The sequence below is a fragment of the Protopterus annectens genome, chromosome 1.part1 (assembly GCF_019279795.1).
Source record: "Protopterus annectens isolate FY-2018-M chromosome 1.part1, PAN1.0, whole genome shotgun sequence".
Taxonomy (NCBI): Eukaryota; Metazoa; Chordata; order Ceratodontiformes; family Protopteridae; genus Protopterus; species Protopterus annectens.
Window position 1 is genome coordinate 944,524,619 of NC_056726.1, and position 23,523 is coordinate 944,548,141.

The 23,523-nt window shown below is 40.1% G+C and overlaps 1 protein-coding gene across 1 annotated transcript in view; it reads right to left on the reverse strand.

Moving 5' to 3' along the window:
- Positions 1–23,523, reverse strand: part of CPSF3 (cleavage and polyadenylation specific factor 3) — a 710,232-nt gene that overhangs the window by 494,938 nt on the left and 191,771 nt on the right. The window contains exons 5-6 of the mRNA XM_044079083.1: positions 17,185–17,362; positions 8,412–8,501 (exon numbers count right to left, since the gene is read on the reverse strand). Of these exons, the coding sequence (XP_043935018.1) occupies positions 8,412–8,501; positions 17,185–17,362 (268 nt within the window). The remainder of the gene's footprint in view (positions 1–8,411; positions 8,502–17,184; positions 17,363–23,523) is intronic.

Below are 23,523 nucleotides of genomic sequence, written 5' to 3' on the forward strand. Positions count from 1 at the left end.
GTAAAGATACTTGCTGACAGAGGGGTAAAAACATCTGGGTTTCTGGTTTGCCATCCATTCCTTGAAAGCAAGTGCTCCACTCAGCATTTCAGGGGTCATGGATTTCATGATGAAATCCTCCGGAGAGTCACCGATAATGACTGCTGACGTATACTCTCTTTACATTCATTCTTGAGAAATAGGCACTACCCAAGAGGGGAGAGGTCCTTCACATGCACCCAGGATGCAACACCCAACCGAGAAACTAACATGGTCTCCTGAAAGACTTTTACATGGATGCCTGAAGTTGAAGCCAACCTTGTGTAGCTTATGTAATGATCTATCTGAACTATTTTTTTAATGATCCAGGTAGGCGATTAAGATCTCAGTCCTACCAAGTAGGGTTTTCTTTGTAAGCACCACGCATGACATTGTGATCTATACCCACTCACAAAAAAAACATTGTAAATTAAGTATTTGGGTGGAATATGCTTTCTGTATATATACTTCTGTAGGCATTTCTCCATGGATAGCAATTACCTCATAATGGTAGCCAATTTTAAACCAGTAGTTTAAGCCACATCAATGTAGAACAGTTTGGTGGCAAACCTTCTCAGCTACTCTAGCAAGGAGTTGTAAACCTAGGGGATGTAAAAAGCCTACAAATATTGATTCTTCTGGATGGTCATGTTTTAACAAGCATGATCAGTATGCATTGCTCATAAGAGTAAGTTCCCTCCTTGTTTGCTGATGAACTAACATGACTGTGGTGCTGTACGTGGTTACTTCTAATACCCTTAACTTTCCAGCAGCTTTGCAAATCTGGACTATGTTAATCAGTCCTAACATCTCTGACACTAATGAGCATGGCTCAATCATGGTGGTACCACCTTCTTTGAGCCTCCAAGGTTCTAGCTTGTATTCCCTTTGCAAGTGTAATGTATTACTAGCCAGGGTTTGGGATCCATAGGGAGTTAAAAAATGGCACAACCTAGATGACTAGCCCTCAAAATACCAATTATATGAAGTCTCTGAATGGTAGCACCTTCTACAGGGGGCACACATATTGGTGCCATTGTTTCATCATGTACCACTGGTACTTAACTTATATGCATCTGGGCTACGGAACCATGAGGGTGGAAGCTGTTGTATACCCAAAACCCTTCAGGATGGTCCTTGTCATATGGGTCTTTTCTGTTACATATAAGGTCTATTTCATAAGATTGTAAGACCATATAATTGAATCTGAGGAGACTGAATCTCCGAATGTCAAACTGGCTTCTACTCATGAAGCTTGTATTTTCCTGTCCCCAATGTGGAGTGATCTTGGAGTTAGTATACATAATAGGTGGGGGCATGCTCCCCTGCAAAAACACCGATTTTTGTGATGTCAGCTTCCAGGGAAGAAGCTGGCTCAGTGTTCTGAGATTCGACTTTCTCAATCACATGGCCTTTCAATCTTATGAAATGGAACCTACTTTTAAAGATGGTGTTCAGCAGAGACATCTTTTCTGGTTAGAGAGACAGTCTGGTCCACTTCATGGCCAGGACTGGCTTTTTCTGAGATGGAATATGACAAAATTTCAAGGAGGATGCCCACTCTGTCCACACATATGGTAGTGTAGCCCAGGGCTTTTTCTAGCTTATTTATATATATATATATATATATATATATATATATATATATATATACATAAAACAACAAACATAGCATAAGGATTCAAAACTAGTGTTTTACTAATCCTGTGGCACCTCAGTACCAGCCTTGAGAGGAGCTCCCCTCTTGTGAAATAGCCTGCAATATGTAAACAACCAGATACGAGTAAATCTGAATGCCCTTCACTCTAAGGTAAAGCATTAAGTAAATACCCTGAAAGCAGTGGACAGCCCAAAGTACAAGAATGTGAACTGAAAGTGCTGTATCACTACCATTAAACTCAAGAACCTTGTGTGTCCCTTGTAAACAGGGATATGGCCACAGGCAGCATTTATTTCCAATGGGACCATGACACCATCTAAAGGAAGAATTGCATAGGCAGCATTCTGAACACTTTCACAACAAGAAACCTGTTTAGTCTGAATAGGACCAGATGGGCTTTACTAGATCTGTCTTTTCCAGGACACCTGGATGAATAAACCTCTCCCCTCTGGTTCTTCCAGGTGGACTCTAATGCAGTGGAAGAAAGGAGATGGCTGAAGTGGGACTTGCTAAAGCCATCTGGTCTGTGAGTGGGGAAGCATTGTGATGAAAGTGGTAAATGCTCTGAACCTGACTATGTATTTGGAGTTATCAGCTCCCCTACCCAAAGATATATAATCAGGTTGAATTATTTGTTGAGCAATCTCTGTGGCTCTAAGGGAAATCTTCACAATAATCTACTCTTGTGTGATCCACAGGGAGAGAAAAAAAGATTAACAGTTTTCCTGTTACATATATAAAGCAAAACATTTCTTGGTCCTACTTCCAATCTGAAAACACATTTTAGGTGGAAAATCAAAGCTGCTATAGCCTCTGAGATCTCGTACTAAAATTATCAACATGGGAAGGAAGCAGCCAACTAACCCTACCACCTTATATATATACATGCAGAAAAAGTCAAATGAACCAAAATTGACTCTGCTATACAAGTAAAGCAAAGTATTTGACACTCCACAGATGCATCTTATGGGTCCATTCTCTGCAAGATAGCCAGCCTAATTCCAATGAAGTGCAGCTTCACTACTTTTGACAAACACTCAGAAGCAATTTTAATGACTCCAAGAAACATGTCAATGAGTCTTTAAAAAACTCTAAAATGTCCAGTTCCTCACAAGCCAAGAACATAATCTCTGTAGGTGCCTCATACAGAGTACACCTGTACCTCAGGGAAATGCATCTTTGTCCCACAACTTCTTTGCAAACTCCTTTTTGCCTGTCTAGTTTCTTAGTTCGTTTTACATCATGAAAAAAGACCATCTTGATAACAACCCAATCATAACATGGATAGTCTCATTCTCTGTCCATTTGTTCAGTACAAGGATTTTCTACGTTTGACAAAAAAAAAAGCTGATCCCAAACCATCAGCAATCTCCCAACATCACATTCTGAACATTATGTTGGTTTGAGTGTCTACCATTTGATTTTCTTCCATGCCCAAGGATTTCTGCTCTTGTAGGGGACGTCACACCATCATATTATCTAGTCACATTATCTGACAGCTTGCCCTAACCCCAAACAAAGGCATAATTATGCTGAATCATCACAGATTGAACAAAATAAATCTGCTTCTTCAGCAGCACATTCTTTATCACTGCCAGATGTCTCTGCTGTAATTTCAGTGTCAGTTGCACTATTACCAAATACCTGTCCTGTCAAGTGTCCAAAAATGGGATGCTACTTTCCAAACAAGTGTTCATTTACATCTTCTGCACTTACACTTTTTAATCTTAAATGATGCACACACACACACACACACACACACACACACACACACACACACACACACACATGCGTGCGCACGCAGACACACACACACATGCCCCACAAAGACAATATCATCTTGTTAAATGACAACTCTAAAGTTCACATTGGGAGTTCTGTAGGGTTCCCCCAGAGACCAGTCACCAGTGGAGTCTCCCAGGGTTCTATGCCAGGACCTCTCCTGTTTGGCATCTACTTTTATGAAGTGAAAGCAAATACCAAAGGGCTCTAGCTGACTAAGTTTGCAGATGGCCGCAAACTATGAGCAGTCATGGAATCCCCAAATGACGTTGCCATCCAGCAGAAAGGTTTGTCCCAAATAAGTAACTGGTGCCAAAATCATGGACTGAAACCAAATGACAATAAATTCATCTTTGTGTCCCTTTGGGAAGTCATCTACTCCTGGGAACTACCTCATTAACAATACACCCCTAAGAGTGGACCCAGATGTCCAGGATTTGGGAACGTGTGTGGACAGTGACCTAACCTTTGACCAACATGTGTCCTTTGTTGTAAGCAAGTCCCTCTACATTGCAAAGCTCATACACAAAGGGATTGTGCCTAGCTATAGGGATGTCACTGTCCCCTTTTACTCAGCCATCATTAGGTCAATCGCTGAATATAATGCCCTTTTTGGCATGTATTTTTCCAGATGCATGAAACAAATGGAACACCTACAGAGACAGCTTACTAAAACAATACAAGGTGTAAACATGTCTTACATAGATCAACTCAAACCTGTCACTATACTCTGTATCTTACACATTGCTAAGAGTGATCTGTCTGGCATACAAGTTATCCTTCGACCCAGTGTTGATGGATTCACTGCATATGAGCAACTTGTTTAAAACACTTTTTATATGTTAATCAAAGGCCACCCACAAGTAAAATAAAACTGTATCCAGATCTTCTCATAAGTTTATATTACTTATCAATCTCATTAGCACACTAATGTACTTCTAACAGAAATCCACTCTATGTTTTTTGTTCATTATACTTACACAATGCAAATTATTACTCATACCACACACTTTCAAGTTGAATCATCATCAGCATCTTAACTCAATACATAAAATGAGAGATAATATATGTAACCATAATTTTACTTTGTGCAAAGGCAGTACACAACCTGGATAATTCCCTCCACAAAATCCCAACATCATCTGTTATCAGGAGAAATCACATACCATCTCCTGACAACAGTTTTGTAGTGCATGGAGCTCTGCAATCGAGGAACAAGACAAAATTCACTAAGTACGTCCGTAGCACAAGACTTCATCTTAACAATGCTTAGAGGTGCTTAACCAAAGCTTAAGGTCAGTACTGTTAAGATCAAGTCTCAAACTATGGAAAAAAGCAGACAACAGTGGCAGAAGGTAAAACAGGATTTAAAAGCAACCAACACACTAACGGAAAGTGTGGCAGGATGAAGAGTCTTAACAGCTGTTAAAGCTATTATCCCTAAAGGGAAGCATTTTGTCTCCGCCTACACTCTTATCATTCAACACTGCATGATTTTGCCTCATATTTTTGTCCTGTCCCTTGTAAAAAATTTTTAATTTTCTGGTAAATCACTGAGGATTACAGTCAACTAATAACTTCACAGTTCAGAAAATGCATCTTAATGCAAAACCTTTTGTTTTAATTTAATTATAATATTTAAAAAATGTCCCTAATTTTCATCCTTTGTCCCCTATTTATTTTGGATTTGTCCAGAATTCTTAAGCAAATGTTGAGAGGTACACTGTTGTCTAACAGCACTGGGTTCTTGAATGGCTCTGAAAGCTGGTAAAACAATTCATGCTTCTACATTTTCTCTTACAGAAAAAAGAAAGCAACTGTGAGTACATGGACCAGAAATAAAACTTCATACACTACGAAGCTCTGACTGCGGTGGTGGTGCTGCTTTAGCGTTGTCGCCTCACAGTAAGATGTTGTCCTGTTCGATTCTCAGCTAGAGCGTCTTCTGTGTGGAGACGTGCGTGAATGGGCGTACCTTCGTTGAAGGTTGTGCGTCAGGGCTGGCAACTCGCCACATAAAAATCTACTGCCAATCATTAGCGGACCAGAGTTAAGCTGTGGCGACCCCTAACCGGGAAAAGCCAAAAGACACAACAACACTACTACGAAGCTCTTAAGGTGAATTTCTTTGCATCCATGTCTTGAACACAGTAAGCTGGTTAATATCAGAGGAGACCCAATTATAATTCACTGTTTTAAACACTAACATCTGTGTTTTATACTTAACAGTGTTAATGGCAAGGATCCAATTTCAATCAGCTACTTCTACCAGTAGCAAATATACTCAGCCTACCTGAACATCACAGTCAAGTAGATAAATACACCTTCTCAAGCCATCACATAACAATCAATAAATGGATATGCACTCTGTTTTTTCCTGTCTTGCCTTTTTTACTCTGTCCACTCATTCTCAGTTTCAAGACAGCCTAAGTGATCCGTCACTTAGAAGGGCTGTTCCATTTGTTCTACGTCATTAACAGGCCTTTGAGAATTCATTCTGCTCAGCGACACCCAATTTTACATAAGTAAATATCAAGTAAAGTCAGTATATTATTTAATTTGAAGTAATTTACACTTTTTCGTAAGCTCTGTAAATTGTAGTCTCGGCTACAGTGTAAACTTTGAAAAATCACTATTCTTTTATCCCAAATTTGAATACTCAAGTCAGTAGGTTATATTTCACATCTCCTCCTATGTGCAAGCACGGTCAAGGACAAAGAATCCCATAGATTCATAAGTTGGTATTAGGCTATTGGCCCTAGGGCCTATACAAGCCTAGCCATAACAAATCCCTGGATATTTCTTCCCACAATATTTACTTCCCTGGTCCGCTGTCTAGCAGGGCGACTGACGTGAACCCCGGGGTGAATACAAGGTACCTTTTGAAGAGGGCCAAGGAGGTGCTCTGTTTGACATGTATGGGCAGTCTATTCCAGAGTATGGGGAGTCTCTGGGTCAGGAACCTATCCCTCCAGCATGTTTTGTTCATTGTGATGACAAGGTTTAGATCCCTGGAGTGTGTGGCTCTGAGGGATTGGTATTTCTTTAAGTGGGCATGTCCAACAGCTCAGGGTTTGACATGGCCTTGTATGTTAAGCAGAGATCACCTCTGAGTAGACGATATGCCGCAAAGTATAGCTGGAGTTTTTTTAGATGTTCAGCATAGGGCATCTGCTTTAGGCCTGTGATTCTTTTAGTGAGGTATTTCTGCGGCCTTTCCAGCTGTTGCAGATGTCTTGTGAGGTACATTCCAAACAGGGCGTTATATTCTATAATGGGTCTAATGAGGGATGAGTACAGTGGGACAATGACCTCCTTTTTTCTGGATGAAAAGCCCTTAGTGATGAGGTGCGCCACACAGAAGGATTTCCTGACTGTTGTGGCAATGTGGTTATCGAAGGTGAGACCACTGTCCACCTGTGTCCCTAAGTCTCTCATCACACTTTCGGTGTTTAGTGTACTGACACCTATGTGGTAATTCATGAGTACATGTTTTTTCCCAAAGGGGATAACTATACATTTCTTGGCATTAAGCTTGAGCCCATGGTTTTGGCACCAAACATCTGTTTCTGTAAGGCCCTTTTGTAGAATATCCACATCATTTGGAGATTCAGTAATGGCTCTCAGTTTGCAGTCATCTGGGAACTTTGTTAGCCAGAGTCCCTTAGTGATGGCCTGTGCTTCAGAGAAGTAGATGCCAAACAAGAGCGGTCCCAGGACTGAACCCTGAGGTACCCCACTTGTCTGGAGCTGGATTTGGAGTCGGCTATTTTTGCAGTCTGGGTTCTGTCAGTGAGCTTCAACAAGTCAGATTCAACAACAATTTCTGTACATGAATAAGCTCCCTCTATAAAAGCACAATTTTACAGTGTTTCAGAGTCTCCTCTATTAGATTCACCTGTACATTTTTAATTTTTTTGGGGGGGGATGTATTTATCTTATTGTTTTTTATTTGCTTAATGGAATGTGATGTGGAAGGCAGCATACTTAGATCTCCTACCAAAATGGTCCAGGGGAATATTACAGGTCAAACATTAGTTCAAGTGGTTCTTGTGAAAATAGAGCACTGAAGAATGAAGAATCCAGCATGATACTTTATTGAATCCCTGTTACTACTGCTATAACCCAATTTTCTAAACAAAAACACACTTCAGCACAGAATTTCACAGTGATAAATAACTAACCCAAAAAATACACTTATAGCTAAATATCTTTGGACAACCAAATAAGCAGAACCAATGGAAGACAACTTTTGAATCTGGACAAGAGATCAATAACAACCCAAGGCTGTGAAGTCTGCCGCTGAAAGAATAACTACGATACACCACATGGAACATCTCTGTCATATTTTTTTTAAATACTCAATTAGTTTACAGACATTCATTCCTTAACTGTTCGTGGCCAATAGAAATAACCTAGTGCTTGTATATTCTGTCTGAACATGATGTACTAGTGCTCAAAAAAGCGATTCAGTTTCTCCTTGTGGCATTTGCGAATTTCAATTTTTCTACTAAGCTGCATCTGAAAAATAACTGCAAAGGCCTGCAGTCCTGCCTGGACAAGAGAGGGTGGAGAAGGTAATATGGATTGTGTTTTATTGAACTATATTTTCTGAATTTAGATGCTTTTATTCTTGGATATGAGTGCAAGAATCTTTAAAAGTTTTCTTTCAGATGCAGTAGTTTCATGTGTGTGTGTGTGTGTGTGTGTAAGCTACAATCAAAGATTATTTGCAGTAAGAAAATCTGTCTGTGAAATAACATATTAACCAGGCCCCCAAAATCTAGATTTATGTAGTTCAAACACCTATGCACCACAATGTAGCAGTCCACTTTAAACCTGCAAGGAAAACTGCAATTTGTTTTAACCAAGACTCATTAAGGGCAAGTATATTATAATTTGAACCACTGCAATTGTTGTTCTTCCAAGTAAACAAATTCAATAAACTTACAATTATGAGAATGTCAGGCTTAACATTTGGAATCTCAGCTGCCATTAAATGTCGATCTTCCTGTCGTGAGAAATCACCAGTATAGAGAAGCTGGGAAAGCAAAAATTATAAAACTGGAGTTAAAGTTACAAATAAACACAACAAAAAGGAAAACCAGTGACATGACATGTACAACAAAGCTATCTTATCACATTCTGAATGAAAACATAACTTAAAAAGTACAGTTTTGTACCTACCATAAATGTAGATGTTCGAAGATCCACATTGCTGCAGTCCTTACATATGGGTAGTCCACTGTCCTCGGTCGGCCCGAATATCAAAGTATTAGGCTGACGTCGGTCAAGGCGCTTAAGACTGACATCAGGACGTCAGGGTACAAATGCGCATGACCGACGTCATAACCTCAGTCTTTTCTTGCCCCAGATGTCAGAAGACCCTAAAAAGAAAGGCCAAAACCAAAAGACAGCAAAAAACAACTAACCACCCTTGCACTAATCATATGTACAATATATACAATATCCACAATATTCACAACCCAACCCACACAACCGCCTCTAACTACAGAGGGGAAGGAGGGAGGGTAAATTGGACTGCAGCAATGTGGATCTTCGAACATCTACATTTATGGTAGGTACAAAACTGTACTATGTTCTTCATCTCACATTGCTGCAGTCCTTACATATGGGTAGAATCCCAAAGCAGAGGTAAGGGAGGATGGCAAAACTAGAAAGCATTAGGAGCTGCCAAAATGCCCTGTAAAACTGCAGTGGCAAAACCAGCCCTAGATTTAGAGTAAAGTGGAAGGTGGTAATGCTTAGAGAAAGTATGCACTGAACTCCAAGTAGCTGCCTCCAAAATATCTTTAGTTGCCACCCCCTTAAAAAGCTGTAGAAGTGGCAGTAGCCCTAGTGGAATGAGGCCTAATCCCAGCTGGAATCTCCTTACCATGATGGGAATAACAGAAAGCAATACAAAACCCAATCCACTTAGAAATAGTTTGTTTTGAAACAGGCTTGCCCTGAGAACTCAAAGCAAATGAAACAAATAACTGCTGAGACTGCCTAAACCCTTTAGTTCTGCTCAAATAATATCGCAACTGCCTGTGTATATCCAAAGTGTGCAAAATCTTTTCCCCTTTATTTTGGGGGTTTGCATAAAAAGTAGGCAAATGAATAGTTTGGTTTAAAGCCACACTAGAAACCACTTTAGGCATAAAGGAAGGATTAGTACGCAAAGATACCCTATCCTTATGGAAAATTAAGAAAGGCTCAACCGCCATAAGGGCCTGTAACTCAGAAACCCTTCTGGCAGAGGTAATGGCCAACAAAAAAGCAGTCTTCCATGATAAATATTTCAACTCGGCAGTAGCTGCAGGCTCAAAAGGTTGTAGAGTGAGTTTCTCCAACACAAAATTGAGATCCCAAGCAGGAGTAGGAGCTCTACGTGGGGGTCTTATATTCTTTGCCCCTCTAAGGAATTGCTTAAACAAAGGATGAGAAAACAACGGTGGGTCACAGTCATAGTGAGCAGAAATTGCTGCAGCATGAACCTTAATAGAGGAGAAGGACAAACCTTTGTCCAGTAACTCAGTAAGATATTGAAGAGCCACACTTAAATTAGGCTTAGAAACATCAAAATCCTTTGCTGTACTCCAAAATAAAAAATCTCCTCCATTTATCTGCATACACTTTCCTTGTACTAGGCCTTCTGGCCTCCAAAATAACATTCAAAACTTGCTGTGGAAGCTGAGACCCTCCAGGGTTTAAAACAGAATATGCCAGGCTGTTAGATGTAGAGAGTGAAGTTTGACATTGAGTAAATGACTGTTCTCCTGAGACAGCAGGTGTGGAATCGAAGGCAAAGGCCATGGAGGCTCCCGTATCAGACTTCTCAGTAATGGGTACCAGTGCTGTCGAGGCCAATCCGGAGCTATTAAAATCATCTCTGGCTTGTCGTGTCTGACCTTCAGGAGTACCTTACCTTTGGGAGGAGAGGCAGAGGTGGAAAGGCATACACATGAAGATTGCTCCAATTGAATGAGAGAGCATCCACTTTCCAAGCTGTGGGATGAAACCTTTTTGTGCAAAACTTTGGCAGCTGGTAGTTTAGTGGAGAAGCGAACAGATCTATGTCTGGAGTTCCTCATAACACTGTCAATTTCTGAAATACATGAGGATCCAATTTCCACTCGTGGGGATCCATAATTTGTCTGCTCAACACATCTGCTAAGGAGTTCTGTGCTCCCGGCAGAAACCTTGCCTGAAGATTTAGCTGTAAACTGAGAGCAGTCTCCCACAAAATCATTGCTTGTCTGCATAGAGGATAAGAATGCATTCCCCCTTGCTTGTTGATGTACCACATGACAGTTGTGTTGTCTGTTAGAACCAACACTTGCCCTGGAAGAAGTAAATCCTTGAAAGCTATTAATGCAAATTGGACTGCTAACATCTCCTTCAAGTTGATATGTAGATGTTGAAGTCTGGCAGGCCACGTGTCTTGTACCCACTTTCCATTTAGATGAGCTCCCCAAGCTTTGTCTGAGGCATCTGTCGTTAGAATCTGACTCGCCTCTGGCCGGGTCACAGAGAGTCCCTTGTTTAGGTGACATTCCTGAGCCCACCACAAAAATTCCTTTTGAATGCAAGGTATTATCTGAATGACAGTGTCCATATCTTGGCAGTGCTGTGTCCATACATTTTTGAGATACCATTGTAGCTTCCTCATATGCAGTTTGGCATTGGGAAGTACCAGAATACAAGATGCCATGAACCCCAAGGCTTGAAGGACTGTCCTTGCAGTCAGCCTGGACTGATGAGACAAGTGATGGAAGTACAGAGAAAGATTCTTTTGTTTGTCCGGGGTCAAAAAGGCCATCTGGGATGCTGTATTCAGTCTCACACCCAGAAAGCACATGTCCTGAGAGGGTACTAGACTGGACTTTATTTCGTTCACAGAATACCCCAGGCATCTCAGCACTGCTATCACATACTGTAAATGATGAAGAAGTTCGTCCTTTTCTTGGGCCAGAATCAGGCAATCGTCCAAATAAGGATAGATCTGTATTCCTCTTAGCCTGAAGAAAGCTATCACTGGAGCCAGAACCTTCGTGAACACTCTGGGCGCAGTAGATAAGCCAAAGGGCAATGCAGAGAACTGATAATGAGAAGTCCCAGCCCGAAAACGCAGATACTTCCTGCAACTGAGCCTGATAGGAACATGAAGGTAAGCCTCCTTGAGATCCAGAGTCACCATCCAGTGATCTTTGCCCAGCAGAGGTAAAAGCTGTTGTAACGTCAACATTTTGAACTTGGGAATGTCCAGATATGTGTTGAGGACAGATAAATCCAAAATTGGTGTCCACGTGTTCCCCTTCTTTGGTACTAGGAACAGGCGAGAATAAAATCCTAGGCCCACTTCTGGCAGAGGGACCGGTTGTATGGCCCCTATTTGAAGTAGCAGAGAAATTTGTTTGTGAGCCTCTAGTCTTTGCTGAGGAGGAACGTCCGGCATGCCTTTGAAAGGAGGCAAGGTATGGAAATAAAACTTGTAACCTTGGTGTATGATATCCAATACCCATCTGTCTTGGGTAATCAAACTCCAATTTTCCTTGAAGAGTGCCAACCTTCCTCCCAAAGGTGCTGCCAGGCAAGAAGGATCTGGCAGCTGAAAAGGTAGGTCATTGGGCCTGTTTACGAAAGGACTGGCCCCTGCCCTCACCGAAGATTGTGCAGGTGAACTCCCTGTTCTAGGTCTGAAGGAACTCTGAGCTCTACCCTACCACGTCTAGATCTACCCCTAGACTGAGAATCATAAGAAGGATACGTCCACCCCTTAGCAGGCCAATTCCTACTAAACTTGGAGGCTGAACTTGCAAAAATCTTTAACAGCCTGCATAGACTTAGCCTTGTCTTCCATTTTCTTCAAGACTGACTCCACAGGTGAACCAAACAACACATCAGACTGTAAAGGAGCATCCAAAATCCTTGTCTTAACATGGTCAGATAAATTCTGATCCCTCAGCCAGGCGTGCCTGCGAAGAACTGAACCAGTGGCAGCCACCCTAGACGAGGCCTGTACAGCATCAAAACCACATTGTAAAGAATGCTTACCCACTTGTTCAGAGACATGCACCAAATCTTGCAATTCTTTACACTCAATGCCTTCCGCCAGAGCATCTACCTTAGACTTTAATTGAGAAAGAAGATAGTTTTGATATTTTAACATGTGAAACTGGCAATTCAAAGCCCTCATAGCTAAGGTGGAAGAAGTATAGACTTTCTTTCCCCATCTATCCAAAGCTCTGGCCTCTTTATCTGGAGGAACCGGATTTTTTACAACAGAGGCCTTGACACCCTTAGGTCCCTGACTAACAGTTTCTGGGTCCGCCCTAGGACTCTTATAAAGATATTTATGAGCCTCAGGCACCCTGCAATACCTATCCGGTTTAACAGGAGCAGGAGGCAAAGAATCAGGATTAAGAGAAGCCTCTGCAAACACATCTTCCACAACATCCAGAACAGGTGGTATAGCCAAGGGCCTATGTTGGGGCAAAAGCAAAAATTCCCTAAGCCTTTTCCTGGAATCAGAGAAGTCCTGACCTTCCCACTTAAAATGTTCCCTCATGGAATGAAGAGTCTCTGAAAAAGAGAAATCCTCTGGAGGAGAAGCAGAAGGAGTCGAATCATCTGCATCAGAATCAGAATAAGGAGAGTACTCCTGCAAATCTTCAGCCGAAGACTCTGAAACATCCGAAGCCTGCTCAAAACTCCCCAACTCTGGCTCCACCCTAGGCCTCTTATCAGGAGGGGGCAAAGAACCTCTAATCAAAGTAATTAAATCTTCTGCCATTTTAAGCATGTGCTTCTTGGGCACAGACCCTGCTGAACTAGGAGTGACACCAACAGAAGCTAAACCTGGCCTGCCTCTGGGAGAAGCCTTGGAAACAGAAGGAGAGGGCCTAACCACCCTAGGAAGGGAGGGGAGTACAGTAACCTGAGAAGTCCCTTCAGCCTGGCCTGCCTCCTGAGCCACATCCTGCAATATCAAAGTCTCCCCCTGGGACTCCAGAGAAGCCTCCGTCGGAACCACCGGTTCCACTGACGCCTCTAAAGAACCGGCGTCCGGTACGGACAACTCTTCTTGCCTGGGTTTAGCTGCTTTGTCTTTGCGCTTTTTCGAAGAAGCGGGCGCCGGAGAATCCGACGGCATATTATAATTGCACCGCTTCCCGAAGACCAACCTAGCACAATCTAACCTTCGCTTAATAGTGCGCTTATTGAACCTAGCACAAAAGCGACACCCAACAACGTCGTGCTCAGGCCCCAAACAAGGAATACACAAAGAATGATAATCTCTATGCGGTATCTGCTTCCCACAAGAAATACAGTTATTCACTTTTTCTGACATCCGGTAAACCACTGAGGCAAGAAAAAACTAAAATATTCCCCAACGGGGTACTTAGCCAACTTTGACTCGGTCTGAAACTCCGAATTCGAAAAATTTCAGAACGCCGAACGGCACTTGCAACGCTGCTTCTGCATCGGACCATGCGGCAAAAAAGACTGGGGATATGACGTCGGTCATGCGCATTTGTACCCTGACGTCCTGATGTCAGTCTTAAGCGCCTTGACCGATGTCAGCCTAATACTTTGATATTCGGGCCGACCGAGGACAGCGGACTACCCATATGTAAGGACTGCAGCAATGTGAGATGAAGAACATCTGTTGTTTCGTTTCATTAAAACACCAAAGTAACATGCTAATAAGTATGTTAACAATATGGAAAATGGATTATAAACAACATATTCCTTGGTCTCAAACATATTAAATATCAATCATCTCATCTTGATTTAGAAATTAAGTGAAGTTTTACTTTTCCCAAAAGGAGGTACAAGGGTTTGTTATCTACTTGAAAGAACACACAGTTCATGCCAACAACACACAGTCAAAAGCTGGTTCGACAACTAAGGAAGAACAATGATTGGTTCTGACCCTTTATTACTCCCTTTATTACTCATTCTTTAAATGACACATCCTATAACCTATTCATTATCAAGTGAATCTTAAATGCAAATGATGTCATTATTGCAATTCAACAGCGACCACCATAAATCAAACAACTTCAGACAGGCATTTGCTCACGATGAAACTTTTATAGCCGTCACATCTCAACTATGATACACAAAAATCCATAGTAATGTTATTGGGAGCACACCAAAAATTAGCCATCATCAAGTTATAGCAAAAGACCACAATAGATTACCACCCCCATTCACTACACAGCAAAATATGAAAGTGTACTCCTGGATCAAAATCTACCATGCGACAAACACAATGAATGTGTGCCTCTAAGCCTCTTGTCAACCACCAAAATAGAAGACTACAGTGGGTTCAAGCCCTCACTAAAAAAGGAAAAGTTCAGCATCTGCTGGACTCAAAAATTTTCACAAAGGACTTGCTTCCAGAAGAGGTGAACTATGACATACTCTACAATTTTAGGTCACTGCATTGAGGCTGCACCTGAGACCCAGGACTGTGAGAGGACTGGATCCTTGCATGAGGAAGTCTCAACAATTATCACAGTCCTGGTAGTGAAGCAAGTTCAAAGTTTCTTCCTCTGTGTGCAGTTGGCAGAGCTATAAACTGCTGATAGTTAGGGCAGAGCTTCAAGTCATGCTTCTTCTCTACGCAATAAAGTCAATGCTACTGCTGCTGAAAGTTCTAACGAATAGTTTGATGTCCACAGGGAACTTTGTAAACCTGCTTCCAGGTAATGAATATAATTTTTTTCAATATACTTACATCAAAAGATTTGGATGCAACTTGCAAGCTCAATAAATTGCATGACAAAAATTATGCACTCAGGGAAGACCTGCATATGTGGTTGGAGCACAATGCCATAACATGCACTAGCACACTTCACACATACCCAGGAGCATAGCAGGTTCCAAGAAGAATGCCAAACTTCAAAATGATGGATGGTATATGAAACAGATCACAGATATACTGAACAGGGTCCTTATTCTAAAGCATCTGGCATTCAATTGCATTCAAACCTACCAACAGGCATCTAGTACTACTTATATGCTGCCTTAGCTGTACTGCAAGTCGGACACTGGGTACTAATCTTCATGGTTGCTTTTTATGGTCCTATTTTCAAAAATTAAACACAATGACATGCCCTGTGCAATCACACCTGTATGCAACAATCTAATGAGGAGAGGCAGAAAAATGAAGAAAATATCCAGGGTAACTCAGACATCATTACAAAATTTAGATACCATGACTCTGAAAGGGTAACACCCCTACACACACACATACACACACACTTTACAATGGAAAAGGAAGCAGAGGACAATACTAGGAGACTTTACAAAGTCAGGTATGGGGACTATCCTGCAGTGTAAAAAAGTGTTCAATAAAGCCAGAGATATAAGGGAAACAAACAGTCTACAAATTCCAAGGCACATTTTCTGGTTTATTCTAAAGGTAATTTCTACTGTATCTACCTTTCTTGTAGCCACCTTCCACCTACTAATTCTACAGCATAAAACAATGACCTGGAATCAAGTATCAGAAAACAAGTTTAATCTGAACATAACAAGGCTCAGACTGAAGAATGCCAAAGATAACAGGATAAAAGGACACTGGGTAGGTGCTGTAAGTGGCCAGCTGTGCACAAAGAAATCTAATAAATATTATACAAAACAGCACATATTCTGAATGCACTTTATTACATCTAATAACAAGGCAGCTGTGGAGTGGGAATGAGCAGCTGCTGCTGAATCATCAGTCTCTTCAGAAAACAGTAGATGCGCATGGTACACAGTGGCCTCTGGAAGATATTGAGAGTGGCTTCAGTAGAGCAAATAAAATCACCAAACAAGCAATGAAGCAGCCAGAAGTCAGTGCATGAAAGGTAGACAGTACTCAGCATTCTTGTTTTGGTGGTACAAGTGATAAAGTGGTGGGGATGTGCCAAATAATGGAAAAATCCCCTTCATCTCTACAAGGAAGCATACCTTGGCCATTTCTGGTTCTCCGGCTTGGGGACAATTCAGGGTGAACTTTTAAACACAGGTGGGTTCGGTTTGGGGAAGAAGGAGACAGTCAAATCTCCAGGCCACTGGAACAAGGGCAGATCTGGCACCAGGTGCGGAGTGACAAGGACCAAACTACCTTCAGGGCTGCCTTGTTGATGACCAATCCATCTGACTCTAGTATGAGCTCAAGATCTCTGCAAAGAGGCTAATGGCTGGTAGACAGAGGGAGGAGAGTAAAAACTGAAAACTTACTGTACAAATCTACAGAATTTGTTTCACAGTAAGTTGTATCAGTTATAATATTATAGTTTTCTACATTTTTAACCAAAATAACTGCAATATATTTCCTACTTCCACAAAGTAACACATCAAAATCACAAACGGTATTAACCTTATCAGTGGACATCTTTCCATGCTTCCTGTGGTGCTAAATATGTGATTTGCTTCCAACTTAAAAATAATTAACAATTCCACAATAAAATGAAAAGCAAGGCAAAACTGCTCAGTGATAGGGCATTACACCATCACAACCCATTCACACATAGCTGTAAAGCAAAGAGTTCAAAGCTTAAGAATGCCTACAAACAAGCTGCTAATGTAGCCTGGAAAAAAAACTTGCACAAAAATTTTACTTATTTAGTATAGTTACAAAAATGTAAACCAGTGCAACAAAAAATACTGAACATGCCTTAGTATCCTGCAACTGAGTAAACAAAAAAGATATTATTTACCTTGACGCCAGCAATTTCAATCATGAACATTGCTGCCCCCAGAACATGGCCAGCATGATAACACCAGAATTTAATGCCAGCGACGTCCTTTACTTCATGAAAATTAATTGTTTCAATTTTGTCCATGCTTTCCTCAAGGTCAGTTTCTGTGTAGAGCATATCATCTGCTGAAATATTGCTGCACATAAAGAAATCTCTATTAATTCTACTGACTAACATTTGAAAGTTATAACTTTTTCAGGTTACTCAGATTGGAGTCATAATAGATGAATCTCAGGCACTTTTGAGAAACATAATATGGAGAAGAGCAGTATACGATTATTATGACAAATCAGCATTAGTATGTATGCCACAATTTTATTTTAATTTTGTAGTTTTTTTAATGTGAAGTATCCAGAAATAAAATAATTACAGCTACAAAAAATGTGTAATCTCAGTGGCCACAACATACGAGTTAAGGGTTCTAGAAATCCTTCTTCAATTCTCTTGGCTACTATGTTTTAATATATGATCCAGCCCAATGACCCAGTACATAAGTAAAGTAAGTAAATGGTACAGATGCATTAAAAAACTTCAAAGAAAACAAGATAATCAAAGACACCCCGGTCATTCTATTCAATCACTGGCACTCATACAATACACACAAACAATTCTCCTAAGAATTTAAATTTTTCATGAAATTTCCTAACACCATTTGCAAATAAACTACAAAGCATTCACCCCTTGGATCCTTAACACATATATCTCAGAAGGCAGCCCTGCAGGATGCCTTGCAAGACCAGAGTACCATACAGGAATATGAGAAAAAAAGGGAGAAAGGGAAAAGGAAAGTAGATTTCCTGACTGCAATCCCCCCACCAGAATGTGCAGAACATCCCTTTCATTTTTTTCTTTGAAAACAGACAGGTTCATAGGTGTTTACCAAGCTAACAACCACAAGGGCCTTTTTAAGCCTAATCATGCATCCCAAATCTCTGACAAGTTTTGATACCCTTGAAAAATGTAAGCATGGGCCTGGGAGATGAACCATTTACAGGTTATCTGTGTCCATTAGAGATAAAGGTACCAAATGAGGGACAAATGTCTGGTTTCCCATCTAATTGTTCAAGTTGCACTTTAATTGGGTTAGGGAGGAACTCTGCTTCACATGGCTGGCAGGTCTGTTCCATAGATGTGGTAGTCTCTGGGATACATACCCATCTCTCCAACAGGTCCTATTTTTATCACAGGCAAGGTTTCAGTCTTTGGAACGGGTAATTCTCATGCTGTTTGTTTTGTTGCTATGTAGGAGGTTCATCAGAGTGGGGTCTGACAATGCCCTGTATGCCAGGCATAGATCTACCCTCCAAAGCCTGTAGGGCACATAATACAGTGATAGGGTCTTGAGGCAGCCTGCATAGGACATTTTACTTATGCCCTGTATTCTTTTAGTGAGGAACCTCTGTGGATGTTCCAATTGCTGGATATGCCTGGTTAGGTACATAACAAAGGGGGCGCTGTACTCGAAGCGTCTAATGAATGTTGAATACAGTGGAACAGTTGTAGCCGCAAATTCCATACTGTACATCTTACAAAAGAAATCCATTCAAAATGAATCATCACAAATGGCTAACTATGAAATAAATAGTTAATATCAAAAAGAAACTAGGGACAAGCAATGGTAGGTCATCTGCTTCTACAGCTTTTTGGTGCAGAGGTTACAGCAAAATATGTAAACCAAAACCAAACAGCAATACAATCTGGTACAAACCAAGTACTTAAACACCAGAGGCACAGTCTCACCAGGAAAAAAGTTTAATAATTTAGCACTTTTGTTCTGTTTAAATGAAACAATAACTTCATCAGGCTATAGAAGATCATAAAGGAACACATAAATATCATTGACCATGCCAATTAGGATAATGTTCACTCAACCATATTAGTCCAGAGAACATTTAAGCATTTAAAAGGACAGTATAAATATATATAGACAATTCTATAAACAAAACCATATTCAAAACTCTTATACCCTTTTCTACCTCTACTCTCTCTATCCCCACTACTAACCTACCATGCACCCCCCTTCCTCTACACATACTTCCCTGAGGTTACACTCCTACCTTTCCACATCTATTCTTACTATCCCCTCTATCACACCCTACCCTTCTCTACTCGTATTATCCTACGTCTTCACCAGTATAAATCTGTTACCATATTTCATGACCTCTAGAATATTAATAATCATTAGGATCATCTATTATGTAAATGTGGTTTACTATTGTTTATTCGAAAGGAAAAACATTTTCTGTTCAAATAAACGAATAGTAATACCGAAAGTAAAAACACCTAACATTGACAATGTCGAACCAAATGCTCGACGCATTTGACTCAACATTGTTGTCGAAACCACCACGTGATAGCTGTATAGGAGCTGATGTAAATCAAACTCCTATACGACAAATCACGTTTTTGCAGGGGGGCAAGCCCCCCTGCGCCCCTCACCCCCCACTTATATATTCTAACTCCAAGATCGCACTACAGTGGGGATTTGGATGAATTTCCACTCCTCACTGTACCACGATCTCCATGCAGATAGCAGACTTACACTTATGCGAATGCAGTAGTGCATGGAGTCGACTATCTGGTGCACAAATGTTTGTGCGTTCGGCATTCTGATTTTCGGCATACTGCAGCCGACAGAATGTCGTTCGCACAAACAATAGTAAACCATAAATGTTGCATTTTCCTATTATCAGGCTTTCCATAAAATTTATGTTTGAACACTATAACTTCATTGTCTGTTGAGATTTTATTCTGACAAACTAATGTGTGGATTTTCAAATTCTGTGCTTGAATGTTATGACTTTATTAATGTCAGTCTATTTTTTCATTCCATTAACCATATGTATCTGGAGCTTTTCTCCCCAGGCCTCTGTTGAAAACTGGTACCTCATGACTCAGTCAGACTTTCCCAGTAGGCAAATGCCAAATAAACATACAAGTTTAAAACTTTCTACACAATCACAATAATATACCAGATATAATCAAACTGTACTGGCCCTCAACATTAAAACACTCCACAAATTTTGTTGTTTAGATCAGGGGGTTGGGTGGCATTTAACAATCTGCCAGTAAAGTTTTCTGGACTCAAGTTTCACCTCCCAAAGTCTACCCCTTTTAAAAACTTTAACAGCATAAAATAAAAATTTGTTAAAATTCACAAGTGGCGCTGAATGTCAATGTAAAGCATTGCTTGAATCACATTTCCTAAGTGCATAACAATGTTCATATACACTGTTCTTGAGTTGACGCTCAGTCTTGCCAACATACAAAGCAGCGGATGATATCCATTGAGCAACACAGACAGCCCCAGTAGTATTACAATTAAATTTGCCATTAATACCCAATACTCTTCTGGTAATATTTTACATTAATAAAGAATTTGCCATGAGTAAAACGACAATATTTACAAGCTCTGCACTTAACTGTGCTGAATATTTCACTATTGGGGTACAATTTTCAATTAAACTCTTAGTGTTCCACACCTTCTTGTATACAAAAGATGGAAGAACCCCTAAGGTACGGATGAAATAGATTTTAAATAATTGTCCAGTTCTTTATAATAATTTCTCTAAATATAGAGCCCAAACGTCACTGACCACTGCTCTCTGAAACCTACCCATATTGGAAACAGAGCCTCCCTCATCATGGGTGGGGGTACATAATTCACCACCTAATAAAACTGGAGAGCATTTGTTACAACAGCCCTCCACCACAACATTTCTCATTTCTTCCAACAAAGCACTAGGATATGCTCTTAGCAATAAATAGCTTGAACAATTTATCAGCTTACAGAAAGAATCCATTACCTTCTGACAAAAGCCGTGCTAATCACACAACTTGCCCCTTAACCATATTTATATTTTGCCAAAAAGGATGGCACCAGCATACTGTAAAAAAATGAATTAAAACAGTAGGCTTCCTTTAAATTCCAGACTCAAATCTTCTCGTATCTAAGTTCTTAACAGACAAGTGGATGTAAGAATCACAATGATGAGTAAAGCTCAAAAAATGTTTAAATAAAAGCAGAAACTGTGCAGCTAGCTGTAAAATATCTTGTATAAATGTAAAATGTCTTCTGTAGCCAGACATAAAATGTTGTGTATGTACAACGATCTCTCAAGTTCTAAAATGTCTGCATATTATCCACCTCTAAGTGTACTTAAACTAATCTAAACAGTACAATATCAACAGCAAAAGTATCTAAACAGAAAATATCGACAAAATCTAAGTTACATTACGAATGGGTTTTGCCCTTTCTCCACTGTTGTGCGATGTCAGAGTTGCCATACATGATCAACACTAGATGGGTGAAGGGGGGCTTGGTTTTGGATGCAGTTAGATTTTGTTATTTTTAAGTTTATATATGTGGGTATATATATATATATATATATATATATATATATATATATATTATATTATATATAACCACTAAAAAGCATAACCTACCACTGAGGAAATGTAGTTTACCATCCTTAAGGGAAGTAATACATTCCTTAAGGAAGAAAAACTCAAGAAAAGGGAAAACTAGTTAAGCTAGCATATTAATTACACAAATGGACCTCTGTCACAATTTTTTATGTAATATTCGTGACAAAGATCTCTTTGCATTCTTATTAAAAATAATAAGGATTCGAGCTGGATTTGCTTTTTCAAACCACAGTTCAAGTTAAAACAAGATGAGCACTTTTGTTCTTGTCAGAGCTTCATCAGATCTGTTATAAGTAATACATACCTTTCTATTTTACATATAAATAGCCATGTAAATTACAATGAAGGCTTTATTCTAGGAGCACTTAAACAGATCACATTCTAAGACGGTGGTTGTAACAGTGGTATATTCACAGTTGCTATCCTTATTGTGACTGGTGCTGTTGACTCCTAAGTTAAGTACAAGTCACTGTACATCTGGCTGTTGATCAGTGAGCTAGATATAATGTCAAATGTATGCATCAGGTTCTGCATGTTTATTACATTAATATAGTATATAATGAAACAGATGGCAGTGAGACTGTACTCTGTGTAAAATGCTGTGAAAGGAAAGGGGAGTAGACCGATGGTTAACAGAACTCAATAACAGAAGTCTGCTGCTGAGGGCAGAGGCGCAATTAGGATTTAGCAACTGTGTGTGAGACTAGCAAGATCAGTCATATGTCTAAGGAAGAATATTTCAGTTATGGCTGGTAGTTTGTGTCACTGTGACTACTACTAGGACTATTTCTGAGTTGTGACAATAGCCCATTTTATTCATTTGTCTGCCAATATCTAGACTAGAGCAATCATTAATGTACAACTAGTTTCCCCTTTTTGTTGATTTATATATATATATATATATATATATATATATATATATATATATATATATATATATATATATATATGTATCTGTACAGCTCTCTCCTCGCTCTTGCTCTCTATATATAGAATATATACGTACACAAATGTACCTACATGTGAGAGTATATATGCCCACATGTTGTTGTTGTGTCTTTGGCTTTTCCCGGTTAGGGGTGGCCACAGCAGAACTCCGGTCCACTAATGATTGGCAGCAAATTTTTACGTGCCGAGTTGCCAGCCCTGACGCACAAACTTCAACGAAGGTATGCCCATTCACGCATGTCTCCAACACAGAAGACGCTCTAGCTGAGAATCGAACAAGACAATGACAACACTACCGCAGCACCACCACTGCAGGGTAGTATATATGCACACATATGTATTTATATATATATATATATACATACATCTCTCTCTCTCTCTGTATATATACAGATATATACATGCGTGTGTGTGTGTGTGTGTGTGTGTGTGTGTGTCCATACGCATGTGGATATAGATATCTATATGTGTATGCATATATATAATATATTTATATAAACACACACACACACATATATAGGTGGGCGTCTCAGTGCTACAGCGGATAGAGTTGTTGCCTCACAGCAAGAGGTTCTCAGGTCAGATATTTGGCAAGGGTACGTTCTGTGGAGTCTGCATGTCCTCCCTTTGTTCACTCTGGTTCCCTTTGGGTGCTCCGTTTCCTCCCATATTTCAAAGTCATGCAGTAGGTGTACTGGACACACTAAATTGCCAATAAGTGTGAGTGTGTGCTGTGAAGAATCACCACGGCAAGGCTAGCCACCCAGCTGTGTAAACCTTGGCTCTAGATGATTGTCACTGTTGTAGTGAAACTCCGACCCCATGTAAAAATGGTAAAGAAGGGGTTATGGATTGATGGATGTATGGATATATATATATATATATATATATATATATATATATATATATATATATGGATCT